This window comes from Daphnia magna, linkage group LG10 (genome assembly GCF_020631705.1).
Source record: "Daphnia magna isolate NIES linkage group LG10, ASM2063170v1.1, whole genome shotgun sequence".
Taxonomy (NCBI): Eukaryota; Metazoa; Arthropoda; class Branchiopoda; order Diplostraca; family Daphniidae; genus Daphnia; species Daphnia magna.
Genome location: NC_059191.1, coordinates 5,687,051 through 5,699,707, shown reverse-complemented (window position 1 = coordinate 5,699,707; position 12,657 = coordinate 5,687,051). Strand labels below are relative to the sequence as shown.

At 43.3% G+C, this 12,657-nt stretch overlaps 1 protein-coding gene across 1 annotated transcript; it reads left to right on the top strand.

Annotated features, from left to right (window-relative positions):
* Positions 1–2,006: 2,006 nt before the first annotated feature.
* On the top strand, positions 2,007–2,950 carry LOC123476871. Its single transcript, XM_045179808.1, has 2 exons — positions 2,007–2,657; positions 2,731–2,950. The coding sequence occupies exons 1-2, from the start codon at positions 2,431–2,433 to the stop codon at positions 2,948–2,950; spliced, it is 447 nt and encodes a 148-aa protein (XP_045035743.1). The 5' UTR covers positions 2,007–2,430.
* The last annotated feature ends 9,707 nt before the right edge of the window (positions 2,951–12,657 follow it).

Here is a 12,657-nt window from a genome sequence, read left to right as displayed (position 1 = left end):
GAAAGAAAAAAAAAAGAAAAATCAAGGAAGTCGAAATGAAATTACTACACCACACACATCAAAAATTAGAATTGAATTATACTCAACATTAAAAATAAACGAAAAATAAAAATATTGTCCATGATGACCCCGTTCTCCCCTACTTGACTTGGATTGAACTTTAGCTTTTCAAGGAAAGTACTGTAATGAAGCACAACGGAAAACAACGTACAAATCACGAATTTGTATTGCCATAACACGAACACACTACTAATTGCACAAAAACAAAGGCTACTCTGGCCCTAGCTCTAACTCGGGTAACTCTCCAACGGCAACTGGCGCGAACACTGCAGGGAGGAGGGCGCTTTTTATACGAATGCAGAAAGGGCAGGGGAGGTCATTGGAGGGGCCAAACAGGTCAAATAGGGAATAATATTTGCGCTGAGCGCATGCCCGCGCAATCTAGTGGTAATTTAACCACTAATACGATATACTTTTGACATTTTCATGATAGTATTTTACTTAAAACTGGAAAAAATTCAGAATTCCACCCCTGGTTGCTCCACTCTGAGAGAAACAGTTTCTCTCAGTTTTCTCTATCTGGCCATGTACCGAATTTGCTAATCAATAGTCTAACTATTGAACCCTACTCTAGGGTAACCTTTTCGGCTTTTGAAAATGATGTATCGGTTGAAAAGAAGCTTCTAAAAGAATTCGACTTGCAAAAATGTCTTGTTCCAACTTATCTGCGCTATTGTACAATTTCGTAGAATCCACAAAGCTCCATGGAATAAGGAAAATGGAATTACCTATTTCACTGAACCAAAAGATTTTTTGAAAAATGGAAAGATAGCATTTGTAATTTAAAGAAATGAGCTCGTTTGTGCACTCATCATTTCAAATTTCTACTAGACAGTGGATCATGTCTATACACCGTCAGGGTTGACGGTGCTCCTATGCCATACTAGGCTATTGCACCGTCAGGTCGCTAGGGGTACTGAGGAATGGCTATGGCGGCCTGATAGTTTGGTTATTTCCCCCATTATTTTATCAAAAGTTCTAAAAAACCTTGGTTTATCATTGAACAAGCCCAACGACTGCAAGCTTTGTACTGTTTAATTTGTTAGCCAGGATCTTGTGTGGCATCGGTGAAAGATGGTACATGGCTAAGTCTGTGAAAAAATCCCAGTAACACCAGCTATTTCAACAGCTAAGGTGTGTCTTTCTAACATCATAATATGTATTTTAAATAATGATTTTAATCTAGATGTAATTATCCAGAGGAGTCAATGTTTAGCAAAGTCATCTTCATGAGCAGACAGCAAAAGGATCGCGGCTAAATCAATCTTTGTTTAGTAATTTTTAATTCTTTTTTATTTTTGAAATCCAACGAAAAGAAGCGCACGACCTTTTCGAAGAAAATGTAACTGAAGGAAATAGTCAGCCCGTGTTCTGACTTCAACGTTTTTGGATGATGAAAAATGTAGGTTGAGTTAACACGGGAAGCACTGGCTCGACGTTCACTGTAGAGAGTGTATTTTGTGACTGACCGCTCTTGCTTTTTACAAAGCAACGGCCGATAGGTTTAGGGTCGGGGCTTATATTTAAAGTGGTGGCTTCCTATCGAGAGCAACCAAAACCTCAAGGGAAAAACGCCTGGGCAGACTGGTCCGTCGCCCAGTCCAGGTCGTCTGCTGTTGGAGATACAACGTATTCCCACCAGTAACATCGCATCGACTATAAATCTGTCAGTGGACTCTTAAGTACTATTATGGAAACCAGTTGCAACTACTATATATAGTTGTAGAGTACAACTACTATATATAGTTGTAGAGTACAACTACTATATATAGATGTAGAGTACAACTACTATATTGTCACACGAGTTGTATTGGACACGAGAATACACGAATACAACAAGTGATGACTTAAATTCTAGACAATTATTCACTTTTAACTAATAACAATAAGGGATGACCATACCAAACTCGAAGAGCGTCTGAAGACTCCAGGGAACTACACTTTAACTGAATTTTACGCTGGTATTTATACCGAAATACAATATACGCCCTTTTCCGGAGCGCATGTCTCCGTATCTTCTTTAGTACAGATAAACTTAAGATGAATCATTCCCACGCTCGCAACATAGTCCAACGAGCGGGTGAATCATCTGTGTTAGGAGATAATGTTTACCCCTTTTCACCCGCGACAGGTCCCCCTTCTTCAAGACAGGCGACCCGACTGTACTAATCTACCCGTGATAACGGCTGGAAGGTCACTCTTGTTAACGCTAACTATAAACCCGATAAAAATTGAAAGGGAAAAAAAAAAATTTGGAACTGATAGGTAATAATTTGATCCGTGAAGGTTATTGAAACTGAATAAAACTCGGGTGCATCCTTCTGCCGGCATAGTAGTTTTTTGGTCTTTGCTGAATAAAGGTCCTTCAAGATGTTCACCTTTTCTGAAATTCTGGAGAACCGGAGGTATTTCGACGTTGCCGTTGTGCGGTTCGCCGAAATTGTTTTTTGCGACCCTGTGAGCCGTCACTGCCGACTGGATGTGTTAGACCAGAAGCTTTTCGAGGCGCTTCTAATCGATGCCAAGGAAACGGATGCCTGTTTGGACTTCATTCCCTTTGCTGGAGAAGTTTGGGAGCTAGGTGACTTTTACTACAGGTAAGTTTGTTTTTTGCTTTGGATATATATATATTTTTTTTTTTTCTTTTATTGTCTTTTTCTCCCCATCTAGCACGTATCCTGGCTACGCCCGTTATCGTGATCTCTATTCCCACAACTACGCGCGGCTTCTGTGGTGGATGGAGTCGGGTGAGGATGTTTACCATCCTCATTCGCGACGTTCGGATTTTTACCCCGAGATCCTGTACTCTAGCATGGAATCCCAACTGGAGGCTCGCTTGGAGGCGCTGGAGGCGCTGAATTCCTTGCGGTCGGAAGACGCCGCTAACTAATTCTGTGTATCCTGGTATTTTACATGAACTCTTTAATACATTTTGTTTTTTGAAAGAACTTTTTCTACTTTGGTTTTTTCTACTAGGCAATAAGCTAATTATACCCTAGACAATTAATAGGTTGAAAGGACGAGTTTTTTTATAGGTTTTGCATCTCTAGTTCTTCCCTCCCGCGGTCTCCGGGTGGTAGACTGACCACATCGAGCTGTTCGTGAGCGGCTAAGCGTTCACTCAGTAAGTGAGATTTATAACTCAAAAATACTATTCCTATACTTAGTACTAACATTACTATTATCATTTCATAGGGATATCGGGCAAAAGATGCATCAGTGTGTTTGTCCACTTCAGCCATGAGGTTATGGATCTGTTCTCCCGTCATTTCCGCTGCCAACCTGGCGCGGTCGTTACGTTGGAGTAATTCGCTTATTATGTCGATGGAGCTTGTATTCCCCCGCGGAATCTCGATGACGATGTGCCGCCTACTGCTGTTGCTGGTCGGATCCTGGGAGAAGACATTGACCGATGGTAGAACCGCAGCTTGTAAATTTGGCGCTTCGATATTTCCCTCCATGCTGGCTGGAAATACCCAGTCCTCCGTTCTCGCTGTACATCCCAAAGGTACCTCAAAGATTCCAACTGCTGGTAATTTAACTGTTCGTAGGGGCGGTTGTCCGACATTGGCTGGGCATGAGAAGACGATGTCGTGTGATTTCGTCGCCGAGAATGCCCATTGGTTCGCTCCAATGTACACCGCTTCGGGTCCTCGCCAGTCTGCAAATTTCTTCCGGCACTGCGTCTTGATTCGTGGGACGTCGTTCATGAAGACCGCTATGGCGCAAGACTTGCGGGCGTTCCTTTTGCTGATGCCCGTATGGAATTTACACAACGGCCGGCCGATCTTGCTGCACTCCCGGACATCATCTTTGGACAGCTCCAGAAATGTCTCGAGGTCGGCGGCCACTGCAAGAAAGCCGGGTAAGTTGCTGAAGCTCACGCTATGCGTTCCATTATCTGCAGCTCCTGGCAGGCTTATAACTTGAAATAGTTTGTATTGTTGAGCGTGATCGAAGATAGGAACTTGGATAAATATTCTGAATTGATGTTCCAGTGCTGCTACCGTGACTGTGGCTTCCCGATAAGCGACCCAAAACTCATCGCTGGAAATGGACCATCCTCTAGGTAACTGTCTGTTAACATTTTTTATAACTGCATTGAATCTTGCTGGAGCGATGATTTTTGGTGCTAAATGTCCATTTGCTAATAGGCTGAATCCAATATTGAGGCTGTCAGCGAGTTGGTGTAACCATTGTAGGATCTGGTACATTGCCTCAAAGGTGTCATCTAGCTGGAAGAAGTACTCAAAATGGTCTAAGTCAAGTTCTTCCAATTTTGAATTCCATTCTCATATTTGCGCCGTAACCGTTTGCAGGTTTGCGAACTGTCCTCGGAGTTCCTTGATCAACTGAGCATTGGCTCTGGATTCCCACAGTGATTCGTTCAGCACGGTAGCTTGTTTTTCCTTGTGTATCATTTCCTTTTGGTTTAGCTTAACCCGTTGCACTTGACCATTTAATTCTTCTAGGTCTTGCTGCGTTGAAACACCAAAAAGCCACTTTAGAGCTGACCCGCCTCCGTCGATGAGACTATGTCGGTTTCTCGGGTTGGTGTTTAGGGCTTCTTTCACGGTCGTTAATTGTTCAGTCACGCTTTCCAGGTCCTTTGTGAAGCTTCTTAACTTGCTGAACATCCTTTTTGCTGCTATTTTCTGAGGTCGAGATCCAGTCAGCCTCCATTTTTCTGCCACTGCTTGCTGTTGGAGAATTTTCTGCTGCAAATAAGCTATTGCTGCTCCGGCCGGTCCTAAATCGAGGTCCGTAACAATTGCCCATGCTGATTCACTGAATGCGACATCTACATGTTCCTTGAATATTGTATTTTCCCGCAGGATAAGGGCCATGGCCATTGGCGGGCTAGTAATTGTTACCAGGAGCATCAGGAATGGGACCAAGTAAGTTAGGTACCTAGCCAGTGGTCTTCTATTACGGATGGGTCTTGTTGCCGGTGTTTCCCCGGCCGGGACAGGAGGTACTACCGTAACGCCATCTGCTGTGGGATGTGCGGGAAGTGTTCCCTCGTCGTCTGCTACTGTTTGGGGATTGCTCACAACAGTTACATCTTCTGATTCGGCTTCTTTATCTTTTTGTTCTTTTCCAGCGTTTTCCTCTGAATTGCTGGGAGGCATCTCTTGTGGTCGTTGCCACTCTATGGGAATTTCGAAAAATGGCTTCATACGGATGACGTGCACAATATCCGTTTTTCCTCGTCCTGTTGCTGATATTACTTCATAATTCACCGGTGTGGTTTTTCTTAACACTTTAAAAGGTCCTAACCATCGATGGAGAAGTTTTTCGGATTTTCCCACTTTTCTGAATGGCTTGTAGACTAGCACTAAATCTCCTGCTCGGAAGGATAACTCCCGGTGAAGTGAGTCATACCTTTCTTTCTGTTTATTTTTTACTTCTTCCATTCTAATTTTCACTATTTCTCTTGCTGTTGATAATTCAAGCAATAGGCGATCAGCGTAGTCTAAAGTGGCGTCATCTTCGGTCGGTAATGGATTTGCATCAGCACCCAGCTCCAAGTCGATTGGTAATTTCGGCTCGCGTCCATATAGGAGAAAGAATGGGGAGTATCCGGTGGATTCCTGCCTAGCTGTGTTGTACGCGAAGCACACGTACTGCAGGGTCTCGTCCCAATCACGCTGGTCTGTACTAACATACATAGAAATCATCGCTGCTAACGTATGGTTCATTCTTTCCACAGCCCCGTTCGCTTGAGGATGATAACTGGATGTCGTCTTGTGGTTGGTGTGTAGCTTCTTGACCACCGCTTGGGTTAATTCAGCCACGAAGCATTTTCCTCGGTCGGTGATGATTTGTTCTGGAGCTCCATGGCGTAGGAAAATTTGGTTAACGAATAATTCAGCGACGTCATCTGCTTTGCCGGTTGGCATAGCCTTTAATTCGACCCACTTAGTAAGATAATCCACTGCAACAATTATCATTTTGTTACCCTTATGAGACAAAGGGAATGGACCTAGCAGATCCATACCCAATTTCTCAAAAGGTCTTTCTACTTTTATGCATTGCAGGAATCCTGGAGGTCGGTCTGGAACTCCTTTTCTTCCTTGACAGCTCACGCAACTCTGAATGTAGCGGGTTATGTCAAGATTCATTTTGGGCAAAAAGAATCTATTCCCAATTTTATGGAGAGTACGTTTGATGCCTAAATGGCCGGAAACAATGTCATCGTGAAAAGCTTGCAAAATTTTTTCGCGAAAATCCGCGGGTACACATAATCTTCTGTAATTTTTTCCACCCTTAAACGTTTCTTTGTAAAGTTTTCTGTTGCACAGCACAAAGTTTTTCACTCTTTTCTTGCCTTCCTGGAGATTCAAGATTTTTTCGTTCCACTCACGATGAGCTCTCTGTTTGCTGACGACTGAATCATCGTCTTCGAGAGAAAGGATGTCCGATGCCTCTGATCCGACAGCTGCAACGATAAAGCAACGGACATCTTCCATTTCTTCCACCTGCTGAAGTGGGTTTCGTGATAGGCAGTCGGCGTTGTCGTGAACCTTTCCACTACGATATACGATAGTTATATCGTACTCCTGCAGTGAAAGACTCCAACGTGCCAGACGTCCAGCGAGGTCCCGTTTGCTCATTAGCCAACACAATGCTTGATGATCAGTGATCACTTTCACTTGGCAGTCCCACACAAAACATCTGAACTTGGTAAGACACCACACTAATGCAAGACACTCTTTTTCCGTGATTGAATAATTCGTTTCGGATTTAGATAGCAATCGGCTTGAGTATGCCACTGGTCTTTCGACTCCATCGATGCGTTGGGCTAACACACCTCCTATTCCAAAACCACAGGCATCTGGTAGAATTTCCATTGGCAAATCGTAGTTTGGATGAGCGAGCACTGGAGCCGATGTAAGTGCTATTTTTAGAGCGTTGAAACTTTTAACTTGATCTACTCCCCAAATGAATGGAATTTCTTTCTTTGTTAGCGATGTGAGCGGGCGTGCAATGGCTGCAAAATTTTGGATGTGACGTCGATAATAGGAGCACAATCCTAGAAAACTTTGCACTCGTTTGATTTTGTTTGCTATCGAGTGACCGTCTGCCGGGCATGGGAACTTTTCCACTGCCTTTAATTTTTCAGGGTCCGGGCCAACACCTTCCTGGGTAACGACGTGTCCTAATACTTTTAGGTTATTCTCGGCAAATGAACATTTTGACCATTTCAGTTTCAGATTGGCTTTCGCAAGGCAATCCATCACTGATTGGAGTCGTTCCAAATGTTGTTCAAACGTTGCTGAATAGACGATGACGTCATCTAGGTACACCAAACACGTCGTCCATCGAAGTCCAGCCAAAATAATATCCATTGCCCGCTGAAAGGTGCCCGGGGCATTGGTCAATCCAAATGGAAGAGCGCGGAACTGATACAATCCATCCGCCGTTATGAACGCTGTCTTCGGTCTATCCCTGCTGGTAACCGGAACCTGATGATATCCGGCTTGAAGATCCATGCTGGAGAAAATTGTAGCGCCCTCCAGGCGGCTCAATGTATCAGCTATCCGAGGCAGTGGATAGGAATCTTTTACGGTAACCGCATTAAGTTTGCGGTAATCCACACAAAAACGCCAAGTTCCATCTTTCTTCTTTACTAGGACTACAGGCGAAGACCAAGGGCTGTCCGAGTGTTCGATTATTCCCTGACGTAGCATTCCCTCTACCTGTGTTTGGATCACTGCTCGTTCTTTCCAGGCACTCTTATAAGGGAGCTGGTGAATTGGAGGGTTAACTCCAGTGTTAATGTCATGCTCCACCAACGTACAGTGTCCCAAATCATCTTCATCAAAGGCAAGACAACTGATGGAATTTCTAAGGATTTTCAACACCTCACTTTTCTGATTTTCATCCAGGTTTTTTCCGATTTTGCTTTTCAAATTATCCAATAATTTTTCTTCTTTTTGACTCACTTTCTCCACCGTAACTTCTCCTGAAGCTTCATTAGAGTCTTTGGCGTTTTCCCCCTCTTGGAATTCTTCTAATGTACCCAGCGTTACACCTTTTTCCAGCCATACTGATTTGGGGGACAGGTTTGCTACGGGAATATTTTCCAGGTCGTTCTGCACGATGGCGTGTCCCGTAGACAGACTTGTTGTGGCCATAAGCGAATTCGAAGGTTTCAAGACACAAGCACCTTCCATTTTGCTCGACACTTTTGCTGGAACTGGTTTAATTGAATACGCAGGAATTTCCTGACGTTCATTAGACACTAACACGGTGGCTTCAGATTCTTCCTCGGCTGGAAGAGACATAGCCGCAAGCGGAAAATCACCCATGGTGAGAAAAGGTTTTTCTGTCTGGTAATTAATCCGTATCGATCCAAATTGTGCGAGGAAATCATTTCCCATTAACAGTTCCATTCCTGACATTGCCATAACTATTGCTTTTCCTTTCACAGATCTGTTTTTGTGCGTCACTAGAATTTCGGCTGCTCCTAGGGGCATTACTCGTGATCCATTAGCGAGGATAATTCCAGAACCATCCCATGGCTGCTGAATGAATTGTGTTTTCTTCAATAAATCGGGAGAGATCACTGTCACAGCGGCACCAGTGTCAATTATTGCCGTTGCCTTCACCTCACCACAAAACACAGGTTCTTTAATCAAGTTTGTTCCATCGAAATTTAATAGGTGCTTTTCTTCCTGCTCGTTAGGAGCTTGAGTCGCCAGGTTAACTGCTGTGTTCGCCGTTGGCGTCGCTGCCGATGCTCCATCCAGTTTCGGAGCCTTGTAATTTGGAGATTCCGGATTTTTAAAACAGTGCCGGGCGATATGTCCGGACTTCTTGCAATGGAAGCAGTTCGGTTTACCATCAATGGTACGTCCCTTGGGGTTAAAGGTAACTTCTGCTTTTCCTTGCTCGTTTTTCTCCTTTGCCATTAATTTCTCACAGGTTTCTTGGATTAATTCACGCATTGATTTCATAAATTCTGCCTGCTGGTCTGGATAGACGACGGAAAGGTTCGGTGACTGCTCAGGGGGTTTCTGTGATTCCATTGCTGCGTCTTTCCATCCTCTTGCTTCGGACATGAGCGATGCTTCTGTATATGATTTTGCCAGTGTCAAAAATTCTTCACATGTTTTCGGTTTCATCGGATAGATTTTTCTAAGAAGAGCCGGTCGAAGTCCTCGAAAAAGATGTTCCAATCGGTGTGCTTCCGTCATATTTGGATCGACCATTCTGCAAAGGTTGAGGATTTCGTAATAGTACCTAACGGTTGGTTCATCCATTCCTTGTGTTCTGCTCCTTAGCCTTGTCTCTTGAAAAAGACCGTAGTTATCAGGTTGAAACTCTTTTAAAAACATCGAACGAAGACCGGTAACTGCAGGCGTGGCAGGGTTTCCTCCTGCCGCAGGTTGAGCCGCAACGTCGTTCCAGTCGTTCGGGACTCTTGCGCACAGGAACCAGTTTCTTGCAGTGTCATCCAAGTACATGCTGAAATTATTACGTTTATCAGCATCACCCCATCCATTGTGGGAATAAATCGTCTCATAACGCTCCATCCATTGGCGCGCATCTTCATCCGGACCACCTCGAAATATAGGCGGGCTGATGAATTTTCTGACAGCTGTCATAGCTTGTCTTTGCTGCTGCATAATATGCCCTGTTGGCACTATAACTTGTTGTCCGCCGACTGGAACAACTGGACTTGCAGCTCTCAACACGACCTCGGTTTCTGGATCCGAGTTTAAATCTTCAGCCTCGGTTGATTCGCCCTGGCTGTCAGCTTCTTCAATTAGGGGCTCTCTTGAAATGGTACCTTCAAGAGTTTGGGCTTCACCAACAACGGAAGTTCCACTCTCCAATAATGAGTCTGGGGTGAGTAAAGCCTCTTCGGGAGCGCTTGACAGTTCTTGAAGTGGGTGTAATCGTCGGCTGGGGTCTCTTGGGCAACTGGGTAGTCGTGGGTTTTTCTTCGTCGGCATAAGCTAACCACAACTGCAGCACGACTTCGTCACTTACTGGTAACGAGCTGCGTTCTTAACAATTGCCACTTAAAGCACGATTTCGTTACTCACGGGTAACGGACTGTATCTCCACCAATTGTCACACGAGTTGTATTGGACACGAGAATACACGAATACAACAAGTGATGACTTAAATTCTAGACAATTATTCACTTTTAACTAATAACAATAAGGGATGACCATACCAAACTCGAAGAGCGTCTGAAGACTCCAGGGAACTACACTTTAACTGAATTTTACGCTGGTATTTATACCGAAATACAATATACGCCCTTTTCCGGAGCGCATGTCTCCGTATCTTCTTTAGTACAGATAAACTTAAGATGAATCATTCCCACGCTCGCAACATAGTCCAAAGAGCGGGTGAATCATCTGTGTTAGGAGATAATGTTTACCCCTTTTCACCCGCGACAATATATAGTTGTAGAGTACAACTACTATATATAGTTGTAGAGTACAACTACTATATATAGTTGTAGAGTACAACTACTATATAACATTTATTTTTTTCAAATTGATCTAAGAATCTTATTAAGTAGAATTTCGAATGTTAAAGACAGTCTTGAGAAGTATGATGGCTCAAGCTTAGTCAACAGACCTGAGGCTGAAGTTGCCGTGAAAATCGATGGATTTCCTCTGCGATCTCCTTTTCTGAATAAAAGAACAATTCGAATTGTGACGTTTCCCGAAAAACTATGAAACCTCATTCTCCATCTCATAAGAGAAAGGTAGTTAACTCATTATTTTCTATTTTTATCAAAACAATAAATAACAATAAATAAATCAATTCGGGGATTTTAATCGGGGATGGCACTGTAAGGAACGGTCAGCCGCGTTCCTTACATCCTTTTTCTCCTTTCCCACGCTTACAACCCTTTTCCCCTCTTCCGCCGATAGGTCATCTACCGATGGCTCCGGCCTTCAATCTCCCTTGTACCTGGCCTTCAAACGTGTGAATTCTCCACATAGGTGTTACATTTACACGCAAAATATTAATTCCCTTTGCGACACCTAACCCTAAGTGACCTTGCTCCTTCGTATAAATGTTGCCCTTTTCCCCGATTGTCAGTCAGTCTTGAGTCAGTCTTGAGTCAGTCTTGAGTCAGTCTTGAGTCAGTCTTGAGTTAGTCCTGTGTCAGTCATGTTTCAGTCACTTTTCGTTCATCTCCGAGTCTATTTGCAGTCTTCGTCAGTAAGTCTCTTTTAATCGGACCCGTCTTGTTATTTGTTATCTCGGTCTTTGGCAAAAACTGTGTGCAACAATAAACTCATCATCATCACACACAAGTATTCCCCATATTCAATATTAAAAGTAAGGAAAACTATTTTCATTCCCCGTCCTTACAGCACCGAGCACCGAAATCACCGCACAGAAAAAAATTATCTCCGCACTGAATCGATGAAAAAGCTCCCCGGTCAACGTGGGGTCGAGCCCTACGAGGCGCACTAGTCGCACCTCTTTACGCTTGGCGGAAACCAGGCAACTTTCTAAAGATCTATAAACCCTGTATCTGTATCTCTCGGACGTGCAACACAGCTGAAGTTTGCAGGAAAATATAAGCATGCCTGAGAACGATTAACTCTTTGTTTTCCTAGAATATTTGAACCTCAACTTGTAAGCTATGCAATGGAATCATTGGATTCCCAGACAACTTTACTGTGAGAAGATAAAAATAGATTTTTCCTTTTATCGCAGAGAGTAAACCGGAATAGCAAATGTTCCTGAAAATGTTTGCTGCACAAACCATTTCAGTGGGAAAAACGGCGAGAAGATACGTTTTCTGAAACAGATGCCGTTTCTGAAAATCGAAACAAACGAAATTAATAATTTCCTGATTATAAGACAATAGAATCAGCAATTGGTAAAAAAAACTGACTATAGGAGAAAGCTCTCATGGCAAAACTCCTGCTGTAAAGAGAGCAACTGCTAATGACTTCACTTTGAAATATACGACAACTGAAAAAAAAAAAAAAAGACTAAAGAAAAGAAAAGATGAAAAAGAAGTATAATAAAAGGGTCGGAACAGCAGTTTGAGGCTCCGTTATTAGCGCATGTCCTGCTGCCTCACTGAGTACCAGACACGTACGTACATAAACGAATAATTTTTAAGAGAAGTAAAACCAAACTTTTCCATCTGTTGATGCTTTCACATTTCACCTCGTTGTGTGTCTGGGGTGCAGATTAAACGAACGATCACTGAGAGATGTGGACTCAGAAATCACCCCGAAGTTGCCTATGCGGCTTTCCTTTTCCAAATCATCAACGGCAGAGGCTAATTGCGTCATTGCGTGTTGCAACATGGCCAAATTTTCTTTTGACAAATGATAATTGTCATTTTGGGGTAATCTTCCTGTATATGTCAGCTATTTTCGTGGTTTCTCTTCAACCAATTTTTGAGAAAATACTTTGCAAAGTGTTCCGTGGAGAAAGCGTTTGTTTCTCCAACTGTCCGACCGGCGGTGCTTCTTGGCCCCGAAGTCTCTGCAACCGCAACATTATGTCCATATATGAGGCATTAAGTGTGTTGGTTGGCCCGAAAAATGCTCGATCTATACATCCCTACGGCTAAAGCAAGACATTCTTCAAAGA

Excerpts from the sequence above, each read along its gene's own strand:
- LOC123476871 (XM_045179808.1), top strand. The coding sequence starts at position 2,431 with ATGTTCACCTTTTCTGAAATTCTGGAGAACCGGAGGTATTTCGACGTT. Across the intron at positions 2,658-2,730 it reads CTAGGTGACTTTTACTACAG|CACGTATCCTGGCTACGCCC; the intron begins GTAAGTTTGTTT and ends CTCCCCATCTAG.